Source organism: Nomascus leucogenys, chromosome 21, assembly GCF_006542625.1.
Source record: "Nomascus leucogenys isolate Asia chromosome 21, Asia_NLE_v1, whole genome shotgun sequence".
Classification (NCBI taxonomy): domain Eukaryota; kingdom Metazoa; phylum Chordata; class Mammalia; order Primates; family Hylobatidae; genus Nomascus; species Nomascus leucogenys.
In genome coordinates this window covers 78,805,858-78,833,692 of record NC_044401.1, presented here as the reverse complement: position 1 = coordinate 78,833,692, position 27,835 = coordinate 78,805,858, and the positions used below count along the sequence as shown (strand labels likewise).

Here is a 27,835-nt window from a genome sequence, read left to right as displayed (position 1 = left end):
TTAATCCCCGTCAATGGAAAATGCAGTTAGAGGCTTTAGAAATATTATCCAGTGGCAAGACACTGGCCATTATAACTTAGACGATTAGATTTGTCACTTGTTTCTGCTGCGATGGCCTTGATTATTTAAGCATTTTAGCTGTGATGTCTTTAAGTCCACTCTTCATGCTTGTAATTTTAATTTATTGTCTATTCTATTTGCTGGCACTTAATCAGACATCCCTCTGGTGATTGTCTTACAGGATTATTTAACTTCTTCTTGCCTTTCAACTGCATTGTAAATTTAACCAAGCATAATAAATTTGCCCCAAATTTTACCCTTCAATGTTGATTCTTCCCTAGCTGGAATTATTGTACATTTCTGTTTCTGGTCACTGGCCACTCTCTGGTACTACTTGAGAATTGATTACTGTTCCAGATGGGTGCCTACATTAGAATTGCAACCTGAACTATTTTGGTGCTTTAAGTAATATACTGTCATCAGTTTTGATTGTGTTGCTAACCATTTGATATTTGATGATGAGTTCAAGGATGCAGTGGCTTCCTAGAAGTTTGGGTTAGAGGTGCCTCCAGCCGTAGAGATGTTTACAAACTCAAAGATGTACCATTCACTACAGAGACGCTATGCAATTGAGTAGTTATTGGGCCATTATCCTGGAAGATGGTAGAGATGTGTCTAGAGGAGGGAGTACTTTTTCTAACTCGCACAAAGTCACATCAGCCGACTGTGGGGTTTGACCATCTATAAGATGGAATATTACACAATAATTTAACAATCAAGAAGAACGTTATATTTTTGGATCAACTTTGCATCCTGTTTCTCATATTTAACACCATGTCCTGCATATTTTCCTAAGTCAAGAAGTTCCTGGAGAACTTTTTTTTCCTTAAAATCCATAGAGGTCATCCCCTGGCTAGCGCTGCCGTGTAAGCAAAATCCATGTGTCACCTAGGATGCTCTCGGTTCAAGTAAGGGAAGACCCAACTCAGAACAATGAGAAAATAAAGAAATAAGTTAGTATACATACTGGAGATCCAGAGGTAGTGTATTTCCAGACAATCAGTGACCAGTGGACTTCACTGGAACCTCAGGTTGTTTCTGACTTTCTGCTCTGTCATCTGTGGATCAGATTTAGCTTTAGAGTGGTTCTCCTTAGTATGGCAAGATGCAGCAACATGAAGTGTTGCATTGAGACTGGCAGAAAAAGGAGTAGACCAATTCGGGCCCTTTAGCTTGTCTTAATCTATGTTGTGCTGCTATAACAGATTACCACAGACTGAGTAATTTATAAGGCACAGAAGTTTATTGGCTTATGGTTTTGGAGGCTGGGAAGTCAAAGACGGAGGGGCTGGCATCTGGTGAGGGCTTTTTTGCTCTGTCCTTCCATAGTGAAAGGTGGAAGGGCAAAGAGAGAGGGCAAGACACACACACACACACACACACACACACACACACACACACACACACACAAAAGGGGGCCAAACCAGTATTTTTATAATGAACTCCCTCCCTTCATAATCCATTTATGAGGCTGATGACCCTGGGGGCCAAATACGTTCATTAGGCTCTACCTCTCAACACCACTGCATTGGGGATCAAGTTTCTAAAACCTGAACTTTGGGGGATACATTCAAATCATAGCAAAGTTTGCAGTTGAGCTGAAGGGAAATTTGGACACTAAATTGATTTTGATGTAGCAGAAGAAGCAGTCTGGATAAGGGTGGGGATCAGATACAGGATGGGGCATCCAGCCCACTTGCTAGAATTAGAATTGGGCTTTTGGAACTCTGTTTAGGCATAAGTCTCCCTGCAAGGCTTATATTTAAAGCAACTATATAAAATATGAAAGTCAGTATCAAATTTCTAGTCCTGTTTTCCTTTAATTTCAGTACTATCACTTCAAAGTGAAATTGTAAGTTTTGTTAGGAAATGAATAACGGTGAATTTTATGTTATGTCTGTTTATTTTGGTTAAATTTTTAAACTGCCTTTTTAAATTTTCCTTAAGATGGGTGTACTATCTGGCACACAGGATGCCTAATACATAGTTATTCAATCATGGAAATGTGTTTTCTGTTCTTTAGAACTGTATAAAGGTGCCAGCTCATGTTGGAGTTCTGAAAGTAATGTTTTAATCTGAATGATTTGAGAGATACAAGTGGAACTTAAAAAATTATTTGTTGAGTGGGTTTGTCGGGGTGAGCAGAGGTCGATGATAAATTTAGAGGAGTTGGTTTTGTGACCCAACCCTAGGTTAGAACTATGCAGTATTCGGTCTAAGTCAAATATTCAGGACTATTCTGATTTCCTGTCTCCTTTATTTTCAAGAAATGTCTTCGTTGTAGAATTCATATAATCCATCCTTTAACCGGTACATTGTTCAAAGGCCTGGTAATGTGTGGTAATAAACTTTTGTTTTATTCCCAGTATTTTATTGGATGATTGAGAGGAAGTTACAGATTTAAAGTCATGGTGACTTTTCTACTTTTTTTTTTTTTTACTGTCACAACAGCATTAATTTTCATGGCATGATTATCTGTTGAGATATCTAAGAAGCTGCTAAGTTTTATCTGCCCTCATCTTCCTCCTTCCCTCCCCCTTGGTATTACCATTATAAATAGGATACATGTGCACATTTTTGGTGAAACAAGAAAAGGTAAAGCCCCATGGCTTAATTGTCTTTAAATATATATTTTCTCATGTTACGAGGTCCTTGTTTCTATCAAAAAGGGTTGGATAGAAAGTAAAAATGATGGCTACTGTTAGATTATCTTTAGAAGAAATATATATTATTAAAAATATCATTAACTTTTAATTTTGAAATAATTATAGATTCACAGAGCGGTCCCATATCCCTCCTTTTTTTGTTTTCTCTAGTGGTTCCATCTTATAGGATTACAGTACAATATCAAAACCAGGAGTTTGAGATTGGCACGATATGTTTGTAGTTCATGGACATTTTATCTCGTGTTGTGTAACCACTGCTGAAATTCAAGATACTGGATGATTCCCATGTCACAAAGATTTCCCCCATTCTACCCCTTTATCATTGCACACATCCTTTCCTCTACTATCTCCAAATCGTGGCATCCACTAGTCTGTCTTATATCTCTCTCAGTTTGTCATTTTGAGAATATTGGGCTGGGTCCTGTAGCTCATGCCTATAATCCCAGCCCTTTGGGAGGCTGTGGCGGGTGGATCACTTGAGGTCAAGGGTTTGAGATCAGTCTGACCAATATGGTGAAACCCCGTCTCTACTAAAAATACGAAAATTAGCCTGGGCATGGCGGTTGGCGTCGGTAACCCCAGCTACTTGGGAGGCTGAGGCACGGGAGGGGGAGGTTGCAGTGAGCGGAGATCACGCCATTGTACTCCAGCCTGGGTGACAGAGTGAGACTCCCATCTCCCCCAAAAAAAAAGTAGTCATATACATAGAATCATATAATATGTATATAGTATGTGACTTTCATAGCGCCCCGATCTCCATCCAAGTCATTGTGTGCACCAATAGTTTGCTTGGCCTTATTGTAAAGTAGTATTCTGTGGTATGGATGCACCACAGTTGGTTTAACCTTTCACCTTTTGAGGGAGATTTTGGTTGTTTTCACTTCCTAGCTGCTACAAAGTCAAATATTAACAGTGTGTACACGTTTTTGGATGATCATAAGTTTTCACTTCCCTGGGATAGTCACCCCAGAATACAGTTGCTGGGGTGTATGGTAAATGTATATTTAGGTTTTGTACTGCCAGGCTCTTCCAGAGTACCTTTCCCACTCCACACTCCCACCAGCTATGCATGAGAGATCCAGTTTTTTTGCATCCACCCCAGCAGCTTTTGGTATTACCACTATTTTTTTATTTTAGCGATTCTGATAGGTATGCAGTGATATCTCAGTGTGATCCCAATTTGCATTTTCCTGGTGGCTAATGATACTGAATATCCTTTCATGTGCTCATTTGCTGTCCTCTCTTTGTGTCTTTTGCCCACTTTCTTATTGGATTTCTTTTTACTGTTGAGTTTTGAGAGTTCTACACACACTCTAGATAGTAGATACTTGCAAACCCCATCAGATACATGGTTTGCAAATGTTTTTATCAGTATAGAGCCTGTTGCCATGTCCTCTCACCGAGGCTCTTTATAGCACAAACATACTTACTTTGAATGAAATCTAATTGATTAATTTCTTCTCTCTGGCTGATGCTTTTGTTGTCATATCTGAAAACTTCACCAAGCACCAGGTGCAGAAGATTTTCTCTTCTCCTTTTTTACCACTTACGAGTTTCATACTTCACATTTAACTGTACAATCCATTTTGAGTTAACTTTTGTGTAAGTTGTGAGATTTAGGTTGAGATACACTTTTTTTTGAGACGGAATCTTGCTCTGTCGCCCAGGCTGGAGTGCAGTGGCGTGATCTGGACTCACTGCAACCTCCACCTCCTGAGTTCAAGTGATTTCTGGCTAATTTTTGTATTTTTAGTAGAGACAGCGTTTTCATCATGTTGGCCAGGCTGATCTGGAACTCCTGACCTGAAGTGATCCACCCACCTCGGCTTCCCAAAGTGTGAGATACACTTTATGTTTTATTTTTTAAATTTTTTTGCCTATGTATATCCAATTGCTCCAGCGCCATTTGTTGAAAAGACTATCCTTCCTCCATTGAATTGCCTTTGCACCTTTGTCAAAAATCAGTTGGCTGTGCTCTGTGGGTCTCCTTCTGGGTTCTCTATTCTGTTCCATTGATCTTTATGCCTGAATCTCTGCCTATACCACATAGTCTTGATAACTTTAGATATAGAACAAGTTTTGAATTTGGATAGATTCTACCCACTCTATTCTTCTCTTTTTGAAGATTTGATTTCCTGCCTACTTCCACCACTACCCCCACCTTTTTTTTTTTTTGGCTTGGAATGGCTACTGTGTTCATTGCAAATGACCACAGCACTCCTTGAGAAATCTTCCCTTTTATGTGGCACGTTTAATCCTGAGGGCCGGTTCTAACGGTTGGGTAATGTCTTATCATCTGTTTTATTCCTTTCTGGAATCCAATTTTGAGTCAGATCAAGAGAACAAGGCCTGGCCCAGCAGGACAGTTCTCTGATCCTTCAGTCCTATCTGACTTGGGTATGATAGGTATGTGGTATCAACAAAGCTGGGTTTTTGCCTCACTGGTATAAAATAAGGCACTGTTGAGTGTTAGTTGGAGAAGAGCCAGAAGCTTATGACTGGCTGGGATGAGTGGTAGAGAACAGGCCTTCCCCACACATTTAATCTAACCTCTCTAGTTTAAATATTTCCAATGAATCATCATACTCTATGACCTTGTGACATTAATCTGCACAGAGCGGCAGTTCTTATCTTCAGACTTCAGTCAAGTTTCATTACTGTGGTTTCTGTGTAGTGGCTTTGTTTTGGGGCTTCCGCTTATCCTGCTGTCTGCTTGTTTACCATCTCTTTCAAGCGAAAGGGTCTTTTGATTTATGACTTGGTGGGATCCGTTTCAGCATTGATAGAGAGATGTATGGGTTAATGGTTGAAAATATATAGGATTTGGTTGTTAGAGTATATCTAGAGAAATTGAGCTAATTTGCCATTAAATGGATAACACAAAAAAATTGCTGAATATAATTATAAGTAGGCACTTTCCTACCTAGGACATATAAGATAACCACAAAGCCATTTTATAATCCATTAAACACTGCTGATAGAATTATATCTTCTCCAGTGCATGCCCCCTAAATTGCCTGTTTCGATGCCTGAAGTTTTGCCATTAAGGATTATTATTATTGTATTTTTGCATCCCTAGAAATCTTCTTTGTTAGATTGACAGTTTCCTTGAGTTTATGATTTGTTAAGCTGTTCCAACTTACTAAGATTGAGTTGGCCGGGTGCGGTGGCTCACGCCTGTAATCCCAGCACTTTGGGAGGCCGGGGTGGGCAGATCACGAGGTCAGGAGATCCAGACCATCCTGGCTAACACGGTGAAATCCCGTCTCTACTAAAAATACAAAAAATTAGCTGGCCATGGTGGTGGGCACCTGTAGTCCCAGCTACTTGGGAGGCTGAGACAGGAGGATGGCATGAACCCGGGAGGTGGAGCTTGCAGTGAGCCAAGATTGTGCCACTACACTCCAGCCTGGGCAATACAGCGAGACTCCATCTCAAAAAAGAAGATTGAGCTATTGAATTTAATTTTGATTTTCTGTGGCATTTTTCTGAGTGCTGTAGTTTTGAATGCAGAAGGGGAGAGGGATAGGCCTGGAGCCCAAGTTGTTTGGGAAAGTGGTTTAAGTCATTGCAATGTAAAATCATAATTTTCTTTCTTTTTTTTTTTTTTTGAGATGGAGTAGTGCAGTGGTGTGATCTCATCTCACTGCAACCTCAGCCTCCCAAGTAGCTGGGATTACAGATGCTTGCCACCACACCCAGCTAATTTTTTTGTATTTTTGGTAGAAACAGCATTTCGGACTGTTGGCCAGGCTGGTCTTAAACTCCTAACCTCAGGTGATCTGCCCAGCTCAGCCTCCCAAAGTTTTTGGGATTATGGGCATGACCCACTGTGCCCGGCCCATATCAAAAAGTTAAAACCATGGCTTTTATACAAACAAAATGAATACATGTCAAATGCAAATCATTAATAAGGCAAACAATAATCAAGTAAAGTTGGTTTAAAGGACATTTTGAGGAACTGGGTATTCGTAAGTTACAAAGGCATGCCAGAATATGATTGCTAGGTTACAGCCAACACTGGTTAATGTCCTACAGGGTAATACAACTGCTGCCTGTTTTTCTTTCTTTAAACTGGATATAAATCTACAGGTTAATGTGTAAGGTCACCAAGTCTTACCTTTAATCACAGTAATATCAAGTCAAACAATGGTATGTTCTAGGTAACTAAATAATTTAAGGTGAGCTTGTTAAATTCTTCACCTACCATGACACTGAAATTTCGGAGAATTTTTCTCCTCAGCAGTTTGCGAAGCTTCTTGGCTACTGGTAATGCCTGGGTTTTATCTACTTTACAGTTTTGCTTTGGTCTGGTATGGAAGGCTGCTCTACCTGTCTGTGAGGCGAAGCACTTTACCAGTTGGTAGCTGAACCGTTTGTGATATTTTCGTTGTTTTTCTTCTTCTCTGTTGACATTTGCTACTTTCAGTTCCATTTCCATCGCCATGTCTTTCTTTCATCTTGTTAGAGTGCATTTATGCCTCTCAAATTTGCCTAGCATGCTGGCAAAGAGTAACAGGCTATTGGAGATGAGTGAATTACAGAGTCCTGTATGATTTACTTTCTTCACTTTCCAAGTCTTGGTCTTGGAGTTAGGTGGACATGCCTCTGCACACACCTGTGCGACCTGGAGCAAGTCTGGTGCTTACTTTAAAAGGATACTGTGAGGAGTAAAGGGTTAAAATAAAGGATTTAAAGCTATGCATGGTGGTGCACATTTGTGATCCCAACACTTTGGAAGGCTGAGGTAGAAGAATCACTTGAGGCTAGGAGCTCAAGACCAGCCTGGTCAACATAGCACGACCCCATCGCTACAAAAAAATTAAAAAATTAGTTGGGTGTGGTTGTGTGTGCTTGTAGTCCCAGTTATTCGGGAGGTTGAGGCAAGAGGATCATTTCAGCCTAGGAGTTAGAGTCTGCAGTGATCTCTGATTGCACCACTGCCCTCCAGCCTGGAAGACAGAGCAAGACCTTGTCTCAAAAAAAAGTCAAAAAAAAAAAAAAAAAAAAAAAGATTTAAAAATGGTGTCTAGCACACACACAGTAAGTTTTCAATTAAGATGATCTAGCTAAGAGCTATGTATTATTTTTTGTATCTTATTATTTTATATCTTAGGTGCTCTAACATATTTGAAAACCCATATGCTTAAAAGGACCAGGGAGCAGGCCTGGTGGCTCATGCCTGTAATTCCAACACTTTGGGAAGCTGAGATGGAAGGCTTGCTTGAGCCCAGTGTGGGCATCATAGTGAGACCTAATCTGTACCAAAAAAAAAAAAAGAAAAGAAGAAAAAATCAGCTGGACATGGTGGCATGTACCTGTAGTCCTGGTTACTTGAGAATTTGAGATGGGAGGATTGCTTGAGTTTGGGAGGTTGAGGCTGCAGTGGGCCGAGATTGCACCATTGCACTCCAGTCTGGGCGGCAGAGAGAGACCCTGTCTCAAAAAAAAAAAAAAAAAAAAAAAAAAGGACCAGGGAGGCTCCCTGTAAGTAACTAAAGGGGCTTACAGAATTAAATACAGGAGCAAGGGTAACTGGCAGCTGATATCTGGCATCCCAGCTGAGGGGAGCATAGTGATTAGTAGGGGCAGTGGTGAAGTGGAGAACATTTGTACTAAGTGAAGATGGCCCACAACTGTGCATCCGGGCCAGTTGTTGCCATATGTTTCAGGATGGCTTGATACCAACATTTTTAAAGGGAAGAGTAAAGTCTGATTGTCCTGTGTTCTTTCCCCTTTGTAAAGGTTGGCAACTGATTGACATTTAAAAACTGCTGTATTTTTGGGTTTCACAGAGTAGGCTATCAGTTTGCTGTGTTTGCTCTGGGTTGATTTAGATTACTCAACAATGAAGGTAAATAGTTAATTTAGACCTTGTAAGACCTTGTGACCATAGCAATCATTTTCCCAGTCCTCTGCTTTCACAGACAAGGGAGTAGCTTTGGGCAAAGTTACATGGCCTGTTAGTGACAGTACTTTTAATTTTTATGGAAATGAGCTTTACTTTTACACATTCTTTCATTTGGGGAGTTACATGGTTTAACATACTCATTTTTTAACAATTCACCATGCATTTAAAACATGAGCCTAGTGATTGTTAGAACAAAGGAGGGAAATACACTGAAATTTGAACAGTGGTTATGGTTATTTTTATTTTCTTGTTTATGCTTTTTATGTACTCTCTTGCCTATTTAATGTACTCTGCTCATTAATGTACTTTGCCTAATGTGCTTCTACAGTGAATATTTATTGCTTTTATTATCAGAAAAAGCAATAAATGCTATTAAAAAAAGAATTCATCATGGAAATGCCTAGATATGTGATAATATAATGATTGATTAGTTTCACGGCTCCCAAGATTGTTGCCGGTAACGTGGTGATTCATTTCATTTGCTCCATGAAAATGATAATGTGTCTTATTTTGCACCGAGATATGTTTAGATGGGTCTTCCTTAGGTCTGCTGCGATTTCTTTGACTGAAGGGGTTTGTGACCACCACGGGGCCTGTAAGTTGCTGGTGCCACTCCTGGGCAGCTTGCCTGTGAGGGATACCGTCTGTGTTGGCAGAACCAGGGGCTTCTCCTGCTGGGATGGAGCCCACCAACTGTTGCAGCTACAGTGCCTCAGCTGTCGGGCTTTTACACTAACTGTCATTAGCCATGCAGACCTTTATGGCTCAAACCAGGCCACATCTGTTGTGAGTCCTGTGACCTTCAAAACCCACACCAGGAAGAAATGCAAAACACATTTTTATCTCCAGGCTTTCTGCAAACGCATCATTTTAGAGGGCTTATTTAAGAATGTTTTTCTAAACTTATAAAAGATTTTCATTTTTCTTGTCTTCCATTAACAGCGGAATTTCATTGTTAATGATTTGAGCAAATTAGTGTTGCTCAGAAAGTGGTTTGTTAACTACTTGCATCTGATCACAGGAGTTTGTTAAAAATATTCTTCTCCAGCCTTGCAGTAGGCCAGTGGAATCATGATCTGAGGGGCGTGTTCGTCCATCTACATTTTAAACCAGTGACTTGGGCATTTAGGGCTATGTGTCCTAAGGGACACTCTCTTTTAGAGAGGTAGGCGTGAAGTTAAAAAGGTGACTTTAAGATGAGTGGTAGTGTGGTGAATTGGGCACCCCCAGGAGTGCCTAGACTTCTTAGAAAGTTTGCTTTTGTTCACTTATCACATTATTGAGAAAGAGAGAGTAAACTTTAGGGAAAGGGGTTCCAAAGTCATGTTACTTGCACAGTGTTTGTGGCCATTGAAAGATTGGGAACTGGATTTCTAGGTTACAACATTGATTCATTTGGTTATGCTTTTCAGAAATAGTAATGACTATAATGAAATTGTCCTATTTTCTGTATTTGCTGTGGGCCCCTTTAACTCAGTTCCCTCTGAAAACCTGCTGAACACTGTTCTACTGTTTCTGCATTATTCAATGCCAAGCCAAGGTGTTAGGCTTCCTGATGGATTTATGAGCCTCACATTTCCATTGCTAAAGCAGTGAATAGACCAAGGAACGATTTGGCTCCATAAAAATACTTTTTACCCCCATTGAGTTAGCAGTCTCTTGAATAGAAAAAAGGAAAAGAGAACAAGTAGAGTTCCCTTAAATTGTGGGGATGGGATAGGCAGAGAATTGAAAGACAGAGGGTTTGACTAGTTTTGTTCTTGGGGGCAGGAACGTTAGTAGGAAGTATGCCATGAAGGAGACACAGAAGCTCACTTTCTTTTTTTTTTTTTTTTTTTTTGAGATGGAGTCTTGCTCTGTTGCTAGGCTGGAGTGCAGTGGCACAATCTCGGCTCACTGCAACCTCCGCCTCCCGGGTTCAAGCGATTCCCCTGCCTCAGCCTCCTGAGTAGCTGAGACTACAGGTGTGCACCACCATGCCCAGCTAATTTTTTGTATTTTAGTAGAGACAGGGTTTCACCATGTTGGCCAGAATGGTCTCAATCTCCTGACCTCGTGATCTGCCCACCTCGGCCTCCCAAAGTGCTGGGATTACAGGTGTGAGCCACTGTGGCCGGTCAGAAGCTCCCTTTCACAGTGCTATGCAGGGCTTTAAAGCCACACATGCCAGACGTTCTAGATGGAGATTTCTTTTTCCCATTTATTTTTCCAGCTTTTTCTGTAGTTCTCCACTGTCCAATAGGAATGGAACGTGAACTGCATAGGTACTTTTTTTCCTTTTTTTTTTTTTGAGACAGTCTGGCCCTGTCACCCAGGCTAGAGTGCAGTGGTGCGATCTTGGCTCTCTGCAACCTTCACCTCCCAGGTTCAAGTGATTCTCCTGCTTTAGCCACCTGAATAACTGGTATTACAGGCACCCACTATCATGTCCGGCTAATTTTTGTATTTTCAGTAGAGATGGGGGATTTCACCATGTTGGCCAGGCTGGTCTTGAACTCTTGACCTCAAGTGATCCACTTGCCTTGGCCTCCCAAAGTTCTGGGATTACAGTGGTGAGCCACTGCGCCTGACCCACATAGGTACTGTTAAATTTTGTAGCAGCTACCATAAAAAGTAAAAAGAAACAGGTGAAATTAATTAGAATAATTTATATAACCTACTATATGTAAAATGTCATTTTGACATGTAATCAGAATTTTTAAAATGTTGATGAGATATTTTGCCTTTTTGTTTCTTACTAAGCATTTGAAATCCTATATTAGCAGGCTGGGTGCAGTGGCTCAGGCCTGTAATCCCAGCACTTTGGGAGGCCGAGGTGGGCGGATCACGAGGTCAGGAGATCGAGACCATCCTGGCTAACACGGTGAAACCTCGTCTCTACTAAAAATACAAAAAATTAGCCGGGCATGGTGGCGAGCACCTGTAGTCCCAGCTACTTGGTAGCCTGAGGCAGGAGAATGGCGTGAACCCAGGAGGCGGAGCTTGCAGTGAGCCGAGATCACGCCACTGCACTCCAGCCTGGGTGACAGAGCGAGACTCCGTTTCAAAAAAAAAAAAAAAAGCAATCTTGCATTAGCTAGGGGCGACTGTGTCGGACAGCACAATTCGGAAGGGTGCTTCTTATCCCCACTGCTCAGTTAAAATGTGAACATATGCCTGCGTGGAACATTCCCTTTTTCTGTTTTAAAGAAAGTGAATTGTTTTCTCAGCAGTTAGTTGGTGTTAGCATAATGCCTTCCTGTGTAGGCTGCAGTGTTAGAATTCTCTTTACAAGCCTTGTAATAATTTTCAGGAATGATCACTTTTATTATAGTATTTTTAGTGCCACTAGAGGGTTTTTACAGTGTGAAATCTCTTAAAAGGACAGTCAAAAACATACTGTGTTTCTTGTGGGACACAGGGTTGGGCATTTAAGTAGCTAGTAGTGTCCTTGAGACAGATTCTATGAAATTAGAATTGTCCAGGAGAAACCCAGGTCAAAGGTCACTTTGTGTCAGTTCAAACACGTACTATATTGGTATTTCATGTTTGGGCCTTTATACTTTGTATATTTTGTGAAATAACTAAATCTACATGATTCATTTCTATGTTGTAGCCCCTCACACTTAATTAGGGGGTCCCAGTGGAGCTTCCTCTCCCTTTCTGTATCTGTTTAGAGCGTCTGGGTGTGTATTCATTTCTCTGTTGTGTGCCATGTGACTCTGGCAAGGTCCTTAGATTGCCTGGTTTTTAAAATGGGAATAATGAGAGCATTTATCCCAGAAAGCTCTGGTGAGGGTTAACATGAGATATTTCAGTTGAATAGATCAGCACAGTGCCTCCTGGTACATGGTAAGTGCTAAAGAAGCATTACCTATCACCAGCACCATTACTCATTTTCTTTGTGAATTTTAGCAACTTAAAGCAGAGCAGGACAAATTTTAGGAATGGATTTATTTCTTTGACATTGAGATGGAGCTTTAAAAAGCATTCCTTACTTCTTCCCAAAACGTAAATTAAAAATCTTTGTTTCTGCCACAATATCTTTAGTCTCATTTCCCTGTTCCCTCCACTGTTTCATCCTGGGATTGATCATCTCTTCACTTTTGTTTTGTTTGATTTTATTTTGAGACAAAGTCTTGCTCTGTACCCAGGCTGGAATGCAGTGGTGTAATCTCGGCTCACTGCAACCTTTGCCTGCCAGGCTCAAGCGATCCTCCCACCTCAGCCTCCCAAGTAGCTGGGATTACAGGTGCACATCACCATACCTGGCTAATTTTTGTATTTTTTGTAGAGATGTGTCTTACCATGTTTCCCAAGCTGAGCTCAAGCGATCCGCCTGCCTCGGCCTCCCAAAGTACTGCGATTACAGGCATGAGCCACCACACCTAACCAACATCTGTTCACTTTGGGTAAATTATTTTAATAAGAACTCTGGTTAGAGCATGACTATTAAAGAGAAACTTCCTAAATGCATTTTACAAAGTGCTTTTTCTCTTTCTCGCATTTTCTGAAACACTGGTTCTTGAATAAACCTCAGACACCATGTATGATTTCTGAAATACCTAAAATCTGCAGACTTTTTTCTCTTCTACTTTTTGGTTCCATTATGTGAAATATCAAAGAATAGATTAACCAGAATACGAATGGACAGGCATGCAAGAAAAACTGGAGGTTTCCACTTGCTCCTAATACCATCTATTTCTCACCTTTTCACTTAATACTCACTTACTGATTATGCAGAGGTGATATTTAAGAGCAAATCCGTTTAATAAACCTTTGTAAGTAATATTTAAAGGAGTGTTTATTTTTCAGAATTCACCCAGGATTTCTGTGATCGGCGGTTCTTTGGCTTTGGCACCCGGTTGTCCCAATTTGTTCCAGGGTATTTTACTGCATATGCAATGTCTTTCTCGTTTGCTGCCTATAAATCAAAGGAACAGTTCGTTTCATTCAATTTTGCCTGATAGGGAAGCCCCCAAAGATACAAAATTCCTCTTCAACGTTAGTGTATTTATTAAAAATAAAAAAGGAAATTGTCTTTTTATTCTCCGTCCTATCCCAAGTTTGATTGACTGTATTGCAGAGTCATAAAAGGATTTAAATTCAGAGTTGAAAAGTCTCCTTGAAATTGATTTCACCCATCTTCTTGTATACAAATAGATATTGAGAGGGGTGGAAAAATACTGAACTGAAATTTTCAATTTTGAATGTGAGCTTTCCAAAGTCATGAAGCGGCTTTTCCGTCTGACTCTTCAGATGGATCTTATAGCATAATTGGTCAGAGCCAGAGGAGGTTTTTGAAAAAGCATAGCCAAAAAAGAGAAAGGAAACAAACCCTACTTTTTTAATAGCTGCAGTTTCTTCATCAGGAAAAGACTTTGGTTGAATAGCTCTTCTTCCCAAAAAGGCAAAACATTTTTCCCCATATAATTAATTTAAGAAATTGCTTTTAGAGCTGTTTAAACAGACCTAGAGATAAGTACTTTAGCCATCTTGATGTGCTCTAGTGAAAATTTTTATGTGGTTATAATTTTTTTAATTAAATCACTTTATTTAAGATTGTAATAGCCCTTTTAAATTATTTTCCTTGAGACTCGTATTGTGTTATTTCAAGTTAATAACTCCTCTTCAAGCAAAGCAAAATGCAAGATATTTCTTCTGATGATTTCTTTCTGCAATTGAAGAGAACAAAGCCAGCCTCATTCTTGCTGGAAAAGAAGCAAATCTAACACCTAATAAAAATGGAGATAACAAAAAGGAACCTGTAGCCCTGGGATATTCTGACTAGCAACATTAAAGTGGTTGCCTGGGCAATACTAACCCCAATTCCTTGAGCTTTTTTTTTTCTTTGAAATGCCAGGGACAGGCCTACATTGATTGAATCAAACAAAGCTGATGAGAGGCCTGTGTTTGAGGGGGAAGAAATGTTCCTACAGTGAGGAAGAGAGCAGTATATTTGGTATTTTTCTACCCAAAGCATATTTGTCCCCGAATACACATGCATGATTATAGAGCCATCCTGAACAGGTGCTAAAGACAAAGTCTTTCTCATTGTGCAGAGACAACTTACCATAGATTTAATTTATTAATTAATTTATTAATTAGCCTTTACTTAGATGTGCTCACACCGACTTATGGAAAAGTTCTTTTTAGAATTGTTTTGGGAAGCAGAGTTGAGGTTGAAGCCATGCTCACATCCATGTTAAAACAATGATTTTTTTTTTTTTTTTTGAGACGGAGTCTCGCTCTGTTGCCCAGGCTGGAGCGCAGTGGCGCGATCTCAGCTCACTGCAACCTCTGCCTCCTGGGTTCAAGTGATTCTCCTGCCTCAGACTCCCGAGTAGCTGGGACTACAGGTGCATGCCACCACGCCTGGCTAATTTTTTTATTTTGGTAGAGATGGGGTTTCACCGTGTTACCCAGGCTGGTCTCAAACTCTGAGCTCAGGCAACCCACCTGCCTCGGCCTCCCAAAGTGCTAGGATTACAGGCGTGACCCACCACGCCCGGCCATTTTTTTTTTTTTTTTAATCATCACTAACGTTAAGTTTCCTCTGAAATCCATAGTAGAGCCTTCTGTACCTCTACAAGTATCATCCAGGCAGGAAGTTTTTTTTCTTGTATGATATAAAGGGTGTAGTTTTATGTACTATATAGCTAAGGGAAAATTTAGTAATAATGTGTATTCTTTCTTTTCCTTATTTTCTCTGTGAATACTTGTATTTGGCTTGATTCTCATTAACTGTTATCTTTTTTTTTTTTTTCCCACTGATCTGTCTAAGCAGTTCATTTTGTGAACAATCCTAATTCAGATGAAGAAGGGCAAAGGTGAAGTTTGTAAAAATAATATGAAAAGAAATCTAAAAACATGTTCATTAGGCATTTGGCCAAGTAAATATAAATAGATGAGTTGAGTATTTGTTTTGCTTTCCAAACTTTTTCTTCCAGGAGCACTCCCACCCCAGTCCCCTGTGCACAGGTGGAAGTACACACTTAACGAAGATTCGTCTTGACTCACCCTGGGGATTGGGGTGAGGAGCTACTGCTTTCTGCTCTTGCCCACTTCCCTCCAATCTGTTCCCTGCCCAGCAGAGTCATTTTTACAAAGCATATGTTGGTAAAAATGTTCTAAAATTAGATTACAGTAATGGTTTATGCAAGTCTGTAATTACACTAAAAACCATTATATCTCAATAATGCTGCTTTAAAGGAAAGCATATATCAGACCATATTGACTGCCACGTTGGTCCTTCATTGCCTTCTTAAGTTCCTTTAAGGTCCTGAAGGATCCTGACTTGGTGCATCTTCAGCTTCCCACTTCTCCCCAACACCAGCTCATCAAGATTTACCAGGGAGGCCTCCTCATGCCACCCTTTCTCCTGCCTCAACATCCTTGTCTGTGCTGTTCTCCTGTCTTTGAACCCTATCATCTCTCCCTGTCAGTGCCCTCAACTAAAATGATGTTTCTTTTCTCCAAATGATGTTTCTTTCCCCGCCTCCTCTCTACGTACATTCTTTTCCCGCTTGTATTCTCTGTGGCTGTGTCATGTGTGTTTCACTTCATTTTCATGTTGTTCAACCATTATACAACTTTTGCTTCATGTGTTTATTGATTGCCTTCCTCGTGGGCGAGAAGCTCCAAGAGGGCAGGAACGGTGTAGAGTGTACACTGTTGAATGCCATGGCAGCATCCTTTCATGGAGATACCATGAAAACTTGACCTAAATCTTACCAAACTCTCTAGAAATTATCTTTTTGATAAGCAGGAGTTAGGAGCTACTTAAGCAGATGGTGAGTGTTGGAGGTGGAGTAGATAGTTTGCTGACCAGAAGCACAAAGCTTGGGGAATAGACGGCGATGGGCTATTGAGTGGCTGACCAGCCAGGGTTCAAGTGGTTTCTTCAACCTGGCTCTGGAAGTCAGAGGTCTTTGGGTTTACTTGGGGGGCAGTTTTGGAATCAGGTCCACTCCCTTCATGATACGGTGTTTTAAGCAAAGGGGTGTCATGGTTGGAGTGTCCCCTGTATTTGATCCCCAGACGCAGGCCCTAGGGCTTGTGCATTCGGGGTGTTTTCTACCATCTATCATGTTTGGGGATTATCTTGATGGGTATTTTTGTTATTGTGAAGCTTACTCATTTCTAAGTTCTGGAATTATTAATCACCTGCTTGCTCCTGGCACATTTTGCTAGAAGTTGTGGATATGCTGAGTCTTTCTTTCTTTCTTTCTTTCTTTCTTTCTTTCTTTCTTTCTTTCTTTCTTTCTTTCTTTCTTTCTTTCTTTCTCTCCTCTCCTCTTCTCCTCTCCTCTCCTCTCCTCTCCTCTCCTCTCCTCTCCTCTCCTCTCCTCTTTTCTTTCTTTTCTTTCTTTCCTGGCACATTTTGCTAGAAGTTGTGGATATGCTGAGGTTCTTTTCTTTTCTTTTCTTTTCTTTTCTTTTTTTTTTTTTCTTTCTTTCTTTCTTTCTTTCTTTCTTTCTTTCTTTCTTTCTTTCTCTTTCCTTCCTTCCTTCCTTCCTTCCTTCCTTCCTTCCTTCCTTCCTTCCTCCCTTCCTCCCTTCCTCCCTTCCTTTCTCTTTTTTTCTTTCTTTTTCTTTTCTTTTTTTTTTTTTTGACGGAGTCTTGCTCTGTCGCCCAGGCTGGAGTGCAGTGGCGCGATCTCGGCTCACTGCAAGCTCCGCCTCCCAGGTTCATGCCATTCTTCTGCCTCAGCCTCCCGAGTAGCTGGGACTACAGGCGCCCGCCACTGCACCCGGCTAATTTTGTTTGTATTTTTAGTAGAGATGGGGTTTCACCGTAGTCTCGATCTCCTGACCTCGTGATCCACCCGCCTCGGCCTCCCAAAGTGCTGGGATTACAGGCGTGAGCCACCATGCCCGGCCTATGCTGAGATTTTAAAATGGGTACCCAACCACATTTAAATAGGGCTTCTTTGTCCATTTCATTCAATATTTCACATGGAATGTGTATGTAAAAATGACTCAACTATATAAAAGGCCTTCGTTATGAAGCTTATTTCTCATGGATAAAAATATGTTAGGCAGTCACAATTACACATTTTAAATGAAAGATAACACGAATCAAGATAATTTATTAATCAACATGTCACTTTCTTATTTGCTTCCTTAACTCAAGTTGTAACTTAATGCTTACTTCTAAGTTTTTATTTTATTTTTGAGACAAGGTCTTGCCCTGTTGCCCAGGCTGGAGTGCAGTGGTGCCATCATGGCTCATGGCAACCTCAGACTCCTGGGCACAAGTGATCCTCCCGTCTCAGCCTCCTGAATAGCTGGAACCACCTTGCCTGGCTGATTTTTATTTTTATTTTTGTAGAGATGGGGTCTTGCTTTGTTGCTTTTTTTTTGTTTTTTTGTTTTGTAGAGATGGGGTCTTGGTTTGTTGCCTAGACTGGTCACAAACTCCTGCGCTCAAGCTCTTCTCCCTGCTTGGCCTTCCAAAGTGATGGGACTTGGCCTATTTGAAAAAAAAAAAAAATTTTTTTTTAAGGCTAGTCAAGTGAAGCAGTGGGAGTGGAGAAAGAACAAATCTGTTCCTGGTTGTGATCAATTTGATACATATTTCTGCTTGGCTTGGAAGTGACTTTCTTATTTATAGACAATAACCAAAGTTTGTGTAGTTGTAATTGGAAGTTAGAAAAATCACTCTACATTTTACTGTTAATAATATTGGGAACATGATTTTATCTTAGACAATTGCCAATAGTGGTGGAAAGACTAACCTAGACAACTTCTTTCTTTTGGAATTGTTACATTTTTAGTTTTATGAGGCTCATGTAGAAATTTTTCACTTGTGATGTTTGTTTACCTTCGAGGAAGTGGAGTAGCTATTCATATTAACTCACAGATATTTTTATGATGCCTTAAATTCAATTTTGTGACGTATAGTTGTAGTATAGTGTCAGTTATAGAGGCTTGAGAGTAATATCTGGTTCAGACCTACGTGTTCTTGTGTAAGTAACAAAGCTTTTCTGAATAATTGTACCTAAGCTACAGGACTATTGGAAGAATTACCTGAGCCTGTGTATTGATGGTAATTTTAATGATGCCTTCCTCATAGGCAATAATTGACTTGACTTAGTAAATAACTTATGATTGGGCCGGGCCATGGGTGCAAACACAGATGGCCACAGGGACTCTCTAAGAAATACAAATGAACAAATGGGACTGGGTGGAGAAGGCAGCTAGCTGGATGTTCATGACTCTTCTCTAAAGAGCTACTTGCTATTCACATAGCATATTGTTGCCATTTAGGAATATGACCCACCTCTCTCATTTTAAAAAAATGAAAATACAGATATTGGTGTTCCCTCCTGGGGTTTTCCACACTGGCACCTAATGAAATACACATACACCCATGCATACATGTACAGTGGGTGAAACAAAAGTTCAGATGGGTGGGCATGTTCAGCATGGTGGCCACCAGCATGCAGTCTCGCTGCTGTTTGCCATTTCTGTTGGCCATTAAAGATTTAAAGAGATGCCACAATTGTAAAATGGAAAGTACAGGTCTGTGGCATTTGATATTATGCCAACGTTGTCTGTCACTAATCTTCATTTTCCTGGTAATATTATAGAATCAGGAGATTTGATTCCTTGAGAATCAAACAGTAGTAAAATGGCCTGAAAGAATAGTCGTTTTATTTCTGTCTGATATTTGATGCCGTGAGCCCAAATTTTTTTAGGAAGGTGCCTCTGAGAAAGAGGGAATTATGGTATTTTTCAGATTTTCATCACAAATGTATAATGAGCTCCATTATAAATCAGTTTTATAAGTGTATCTTTTCTGAGATCTGTTGGAAGGTGTGTATTTTTTAATTTCTGAAGTTTTAAAACGGACAGAGTTAATGGCAGAGGAATGACTCCAATGTTTTGTCCCTTTTAGCCCTTATTTATTTTTATTAGATTCTGCCCTTTGTAACTGACATTATTTAAGAGTAAAATAATAGAGGACTTCAGTATTTTGTTCTCTGCCTGGCTTAGCTCATTTTTACAATGCTTTTTTTTTCTGTTTCTTTTCCCCTCTAGGATACAACATTGCTGTGTGATTCCTCTTTCCCTTGAATTGCCTCTGAGTTTTAGTACTTTATTTTACTTAAAAAACATCATGGCTCTATATTAGGTCTCTTTATTCCTGTAAGGTGATGAAAAAAACTTTTTATAGTTGAAACAATAAGTATATTTAAATATGATAAAATAGGTAATCTACTGTAATATAATCTATTGTATCTGAAGTTAGCTCAGTATCACAAACAACTAGAAGGACCATTTATAACGCAGTGGTTACAAAGGAACACACTTTTTGATTTTACTTTTTGGGACACTCACCGAGCACATTTTACTACAACTGATTGAAATACAGGCACAAAGGAAATAAGAGGTTGATCAGAATATTTAATTACTTTTAACTATAATTTGATACTTTTGCCCATTGTAGGCATAAAAAAAAGATTTATTCATTTTAGACTATTGTGTGGGATTTAATGTTCTTAATTGCTCTTTAAAATTTAGAGAAAATTGTGCTCGATGGAGATTTCACCATCCTTGAGGGATCTTTAATTTGTTATATGTGCCGTTAAAATAGATATAAACAACCTACTTAACTGCTTTTCTGCCATTCTGGATATCTTCGTTCTAGATTTGAAAATGTGAGTGCCTGTTGCTTGTTTTTAGTGGGCTTATATTTTGGCAGTATATCTGGGAGAAGAACTAGGACTCCGTATATGAGAACCACCCACCCATCGCCCTAAGTAGTTTTCATTTTGGCACTGGAGAACCAGAACTTCTTTGTTCTGATGTTTCCAATTTTAGATGGAAGCTGACCTATTCTCCCAGGCTTCTCCTTTGGAATGACCTAGGATTGGACATACAGTTAATGAGAAATACGCTTATGTGTTACTACACTGTTTTGCTTTGATCACAGGATGTGCAGCCATATTGTAGATGTTACTTGGGGATGTTCTCATCGCAGACTTACTCTGCTTTCACCTTTGCATAACCTTTGTCATATAATCCCTTTTCCCTGTAGGAGATCATGACATAGCAGAGGTCACGTCGACATGGCTGGTTCAATACAGTCAGATGAACCACTGTTGTGGACGAATGTCAGGGTTATTTTGGAATCCTTTGTGGCCATGCATCTTCTTTTCTTGGTGGACACTTCAGACTTTCATTCACATTCATATATACAAATCTATATGTAAATGGACCACCTTTGTCAAAAACAGTAAGACATTCATTGTACTGTAATTTCAATCATGTATTTGCAATCTTGTAGGAAAAATATTCCCTATGGATATATTATGTAACAACATTTATTCATATTCAATATAGACTCAGTGACCCTTTCATCTCTCTGAGAGTAAAGCTTAAGAAAAAACATCTATGTCAAGAATGCTGTTTCATGTGGTATTCAGAGGAGCCGGGCTCTTTGTATGAAAAATGTTTAGCCTGCAAATTAACACAGAAGAGTTAACACAGCTTGCAAGTCTTTTTTTCCCCGCAAGTCAATATTTCTGTGAAACACTGAGAGTAAGGATTACACAGAATCCTCCCGAAGACACAGTTAAGGCAGATGGGATACACATCTGCTTTTTTATTCTGGAGTAAAAACATTTATTCTTATAAACTGTAACCGGTGGCTCTGGGAAATTAAATAAGGCACATAGGAAACAGTTGCGTTGATATCTTCAGTAGTAGGTGACTTTTAGGATTTTTTATAGGAAGAAATTGGGACTTTGGGTCTGGAAATATTTTTATCTTTTTTTGCTTCGGGCTGGAAATGAGGTAGGTTCAGTAGAAGTTCTGAGAAGAGATAGAGTTTATGGAAACTCCCTGATGAAAATACCTGTCACTCATTTAGCTCTCTGCCTAGCAACCAACTTGACTTAAGATTCCTCCTGCTGAGTGAGATGTAAGCATCATTGGCTAGTCAGTGCTATTGGTTTTGAAATCTCCACTCTTATCTTGTCAAAATTGAGAGACTCAAATTTTCCTGTATGATGGGAGTCACTGTATTCTTTCTTTCTAAACCCATTTCATTATTACACTATTCAGACTACTTAAATTTGATATTCCTGATGCTCAGGTTTGTCAGGCCGTGGGTGTCTGTGTGTGTGTGTGTGTTGGTTAAAATGTCATTAGAGATGACCTCTTTGAGGAGGAGAATGCAGCAATGTACAGCATATACTGCTGGGCTTCCCTGTGTCTTACATCACTGATATTCCAATTTCTCGCTGTGCTATAACATGACTAGAAGTCCTCCTAAGCTTTTCACTGGAAAACGACTTCCCCTCCATAAACCATAGTGGGCTTGGTGCTGTAGCACTTGGTAGAATGTATGTTTGCATAACACCACGTCCTCCCTCTTGTTATTCACATGATAACCATAGGCAGATTTACACTTACTGTCTATTCTGAAGAGTGAAACTACATATTTTCATAAGCATGCTCCATTTTTAATTGTGTAATTAAGTTGCTGACATAAGCAAGTATGCAATTTCACATTAAGGTGAGGATCCGTAAAGGCATTCATTTGCATAATTTAATTTTCTGCACAGAAGATATTGAAAATCAATAGCATGGTTCATAGCCATACCATATCATTGCCACACCGCCTTTGGTTGTCTGTCTGAGCTTAGAAGAGTACAAAGAGTATTAACATTGATTGAATTTTGGTGTGCTGACTCTGTGTCTTTAGTTGGGAACCACAGACTGTTTCTATTTGCAGATGACTGCTCCTTGCCAATAAAATATTAAGTTGCTTAATATACTCTCTATATACTTTTTGACTTTTGTTCAAATAATAGTTTTAAAAGTTGGTTTTTTAAAAAAATCACAGCGTCGTCGATTAAAATGCATTTGAGGAGAGGACCTAAAATGTTGTCTTATTTTAAATCATGCAAGTGCCAGTAATAATGATAATTAGTCCTCAGAGGCTTCTGTTGTGCGAACATCGTAGAGTGTACTTAACAAACTTAGATGGAGTAGCCAGCCCACTCCACACCTAGGCCATATGGTATAGCCTAATGCTGCTAGGCTACAAAGCTGTACAACATGTTACCGTCCTGGATACTGTAGGTAATTGTAGCACAATGGTAAGTATCTGTGTATCTAAACATATCCGAACACATAAAAGGTACAGTAAAAAATACCTTATTATAATCTCATGGGACCAGCATCATACATGCAGTTTTTCATTGAAGTTTTATCATGTGGCACATTACTTGATTATGCTTTTACAGATAGGGGAAGGGGAGAGGTCACACATTATTGACAGAGATGGAATAAAAGGGAAAACTAAATATAGTCACCTTTAGTCAGTAGTTTATCTAGTTACAAAATAAAATATGGTGCGCAGGTTAAAAGTCCTGCCCTGTTCATTTCTGAACAGTAGCCTCACTAAAGAATTGCTTACTGGTCACTCAGGGCCATTTTCTTTTTGCTTCATCTATTAAGTGCTTGCTGTTTCTGAGAGGTGGGCAGTGGCTAGAGAGTCAGTGAGGTTCTGGGTGGTGTTTTTGCCTGGGGCTTATGTAAACAGGCACATAACATGCATAGATACACACACATCTTCTTACCATCACTACCCTCTAGAACACAGAAACCATCAGCTTTTTGATCTTTCATGTGTTCATTCATTCCCTCACTCTTTTTTTTTTTTTTTTTGAGACGGAGTCTCCCTCTGTCGCCAGGCTGGAGTGCAGTGGCGCGATCTCGGCTCGCTGCAAGCTCCGGCTCCTGGGTTCAAGCGATTCTCCTGCCTCAGCCTCCCGAGTAGCTGGGACTACAGCATGCCACCATGCCCGGCTAATTTTTGTATTTTTAGTGGAGACGAGGTTTCACCATGTTGGCCAGGATGGTCTCGATCTCTTTACCTCATGATCCGCCCACCTTGGCCTCCCAAAGTGCTGGTATTACAGGCGTGAGCCTCGCACCTGGCTGCCATTCCCTCACTGTTGATGAACACATGCCATGCGCTAATTTCCATTGTGAGTGGTAGGTTGACAGCAGTAGTTCAGGAATATACCTGTGCCCTATTTCCAGGGAGCTTAGAGCCCTTCATACGCCATGCAGCAAGCCCTTTAGAAGCCAGTTTTCCTGCCCATTCTGACCTTGCTGTGGAAAACCCACATTGTACCTCAATACTTGGGTAGTGTGAGGAAGATGAGATTAACCTACCTTCTTGGGATGGCCCTGTCCCTTCTGTTACCTCTTGTCGTATGTAGCAGAACCGTACCTTTTACTTCTGTCTTAAGTGAATTACCTTTAGACAGGCAGTCCTGTTGCTCAAGTCCAGTTCCTTATACCACATTGTGGTGTATATGTGGGTCTGGGGTGAAGTCCAAGGCATAGGGTTGGTTGGTTTGTTTTAAAGTAGCCCAGGGTTAAGAGAGCTCTAGTACAACAATGGCCTTTTATGGATGGAGAAATTCATGACCAGGATTTCAAGTAATGGTTTAAAGCACACGATGGGTGTCATTTGAGGATCTTCTTTGGTACAAAAGACAGAAAAATGTGCTTTAGCAGGTAAAACTGGTCCCAGTAAAAATAGACCCTCAGAGAGGGCTAGCTTCAAATCAGCTTTGTCCAAAGTTTAAATATTTCATTTTATTTAACTTTCTTTCTTTTTTTTTTTTTGAGACAGGGTCTCACTATGTTGCCCAGGCTGGAGTGGAGTGGCACAATCACGGCTCACTTGAGCCTCACTGGCTCACGCTATCGTCCCACCTCAGCCAGCCAAGTAGCTAGGACTACAGACGTGTGCCACCACACACTCTAATTTTTTTTTTTTTTTTTTTTTTTGAGGCAGAATCTCGCTCTGTCGCCCAGGCTGGAGTGCAGTGGCGCCATCTCGGCTCACTGCAAGCTCCGCCTCCCAGGTTCACACCATTCACCTGCCTCAGCCTCTCCGAGTAGCTGGGACTACAGTCACCGCCACCACGTCCGGCTAATTTTGTTTTTGTATTTTTAGTAGAGACAGGGTTTCACCGTGTTAATCAGGATGGCACATGTGCTATTTTTTTTTTTTTGTAGACATAGGGTTTCGCCTTGTTACACAGGCTGGCAGGGTTTACATTTTGTCAACAGAATTGATTTTTTGGTCCCCCTGGCTTGGTTGTGTTTTTAAGGTCCTCTGTTAATCCCTTATTTGGTCCTCAACCACCGCCCCCCCCCGCCCCCAGGCTTCCACCTTGTCTAATACCTTCAGGAAGAAAGAAGAATCTCTCTGATTGGCCAGTGTGCCCGTACCTGAATGCATCACTGGGGGCCATGAGAATGGTTGAAAGTGATTGACTGGCTTGAACCAAACAAGGCTCACCCCTAGAGCTAACGTTGGTGGTGACGGGTTAGCTGTCCAGTGCGTGACACACAGCTAGCTGGAGTGGGGATATGATTATTACAAAACAGATCTTCTACAGCAAATTTCCACTGTGTTGTTGGACACTAAAAAGCACTAGGGCTGGGTGCAGTGGCTCATGCCTGCCGTCCCAACACTTTGGGAGGACCAGGTGAGAAGATTGCATGAGCCCAGGAGTTTAAGATCAGCTACAAAAATAAAAAATCAGCTGAGCATGTGGCGTGCGCGGATGGTCCCAGCTACTCAAGAGGCTAAGTTGGGAGGATTGCTTGAACCCAGGGCTTAAGGTTGCAGTGAACCATGATACTGCTACTGCACTCCAGCCTGTTCGAGAGAGCAAGACCCTGTTTCAAAAAAAAAAAAAAAAAAAAAAAACCAAAAGCAGTATATGCCAATGCTGAGTTAGGTGCTCTGCTCGCCATAACTTGCGTTATCTTTATAACAGTCTTACAAGGCTGGTATCTTTAGGTCAATTTTACAGTCAAGGAAATTGAGGCTCAACCACATACTCTAATGGAAGCCACATTTATTACGAACATAGTCAAGACTGTTTTACTCACTGTTTTGATGGAAAGAGGAAGGATTAATGGGGAATAATTATTTGTAGAATGGTTTGAATGGAAGGCACCTAAACCTTCCTTGTACTTGAAAAATGAGTGGAAGCTTAGATTTTGACATGAATTTTCTTTGAGGACCAATGACCAGACATAAATGACATCAGGTTTATTTTTTAGACATCTGTTGAGAATTTACAGGATTCTTGTTTGCCTCTAAAGGGCTCATCTCTGGAATATTTTTGTTCAAGCATTACATCTTTTAATGCTAGTCTTTTTAATTGAAGTGTAAGCATAAAGTACTTTACAGGTTTCTTAATTTTTCTTCATGACTGTCACATTGTCAAAAAGGCTAATGCTATCTTGGCGATATTGTTCCATTGGCTAATTTGGAATACAGAATGTGTTGTGTTTTCCTGGTCCCATCTTTGTCTTCAATGGAATATACAGCTTCCCAAAACTTTCTTAAAATTTTTTTTTTCTCTTTGAAAGCACGCTTGCTTTTGTTGAGGTGCATTTAAACGTTATCATAGTCAGCTGGGGTATATTGTTTGCGTATAATTCCATTTCATTTTCGATTTTGAGGCACCTGTGACATTTGTTGTCTTACACATCAGTGTTTTCAGGTGTGGGCTCACAACAAAAGAAATTCGCATCCATGAGGTAGCTGGGAAGAGAGGGCTTTGAACGCTTTAGCAGGCAGATGGAAGCTCTCCATAATGGGTGAGAGTACTATTTTTGCTGTTGCTTGGTGGATTGAAATGATTTTGAGATTTCAAATATACATCACTAATCAGTGTTTCTTTTCTGGGCATTGTGGGCCTTGGAGGCTTTCTTGTTTCATATCTTCTGGTACCACAGGTGACTGTTAGTGGCCCAAAGGATGTGGAAGACTGGTACTAATCACGAGGAGTCTCCTAGGTTTCAGATTGTCCTGTGTTTGGGTGGCTGGCTTTGATGCAGGAATGCTTAAGTCTGGTTTTCTCATCTACTGCATACCTACTGTGTGACCTGGGGCCAGTTACTTTGTGTCTCTGCTGCTTAGTTCCTCCATCTGTAAAAGAGATAGAATGACCCTGGCTCTGTAAATATCAACTGGGGCCCGAGGGTCTTTACACACATGTCATAAACTTATACATGCAGTTGGAACCGAAGTCTACCAGTTAGTTGTATGTATGACCTTGGTCAAGTTAAAGTTCTTTCTGTTGTTGAAGCTTCAGTTTGCTTATCCATAAAAGGGCCCCTTTATTGGGATCACTGTTTGTACTGCTTGGTGGTGTTTTGCAGATCAAATAAGATAATGTATATGAAGTGCTTAGTGTACTGCACTTCTTGGCACAAAGTAAAGGTTCCTTGTCAGCGATTCCTAATATTAATAATAATAATTTGTCTGGACTTTCCTATAGTTTTTTTTTTTTTTTTTTTTGTAAAATAAGTTGGTTCTAGTCAGTCATCCTCAAGGACTATGATTCTGCGAAATCACCCAATGATGTTCATTTGACACCCTTCCTGTATCCAGTGGCGTGCTGCCTTTGTCTCACTGTGGATCTCCCTGTCTTCCAGCGTTGACAGAAGGCTACGTTGGGGCCCTGCACGAGAATAGACGCGGCAGCGCAGTGCAGATCCGCAGGCGCAAGGCTTCAGGTGACCCATACTGGGCCTACTCTGGTAAGTCCAATTGTTCTAATGGAGATCACACGTGCCAGTTAACATCCCGTTCAACTCACTTGAAAGCACACTTTGAATCACTTTTCATGCCTGAGTTCCGTTTGCTCAAATCTTTCGTAGTTCACTAAAAGTTGAAATATTCGAGCCTGTTTTTCCTCAAGGTGATAAGTACCTTAATTTATCTCTACCACCTGTTTCCTCAACCTGTTTTCCCCTCAATTTGCATTTATTTCTGAACTTTACTGTTAATGAGTTATTGTACCAAACTCGTAATTTTCTGAAAGACGTAGTCTTGTCTTTTCTGTTTTTTCAGGGGCTGTGATTTCAGAGAGCAGAAAATATATGGCTAGTCTTGAGCTGCTAAATGTCTGCTAAACATTACAAACATCAGATATCAGAATGCTCTATTAGGCTCTAAGCCAAGAAATGCAACTTTATTTTTAAATCACATCTTGTTCTTTGAATATATTTTAGCTGTCTACTCGATGGTAATCCGCAGTCCTTTTCATTTTTATTTTTACTTTTACCCTTTGAGCTAATGAAGGGAGAGAGCACTGTTCTAACTATGTTGAATGTTACATTGCAAATAATTTTCTTACATTTTAAGGGGACAAAAATG

The 27,835-nt window shown here is 40.3% G+C and overlaps 1 protein-coding gene across 3 annotated transcripts in view; it reads left to right on the top strand.

Moving 5' to 3' along the window:
- The window catches only part of PTPRG (protein tyrosine phosphatase receptor type G), a 743,963-nt gene that overhangs the window by 158,652 nt on the left and 557,476 nt on the right, over positions 1 to 27,835 (top strand). For all 3 annotated transcript variants that reach the window (XM_003273634.3, XM_003273635.3, XM_030802031.1), the window contains exon 2: positions 27,112 to 27,216. In XM_003273634.3, coding sequence (XP_003273682.1) covers positions 27,112 to 27,216 — 105 coding nt within the window. The remainder of the gene's footprint in view (positions 1 to 27,111; positions 27,217 to 27,835) is intronic.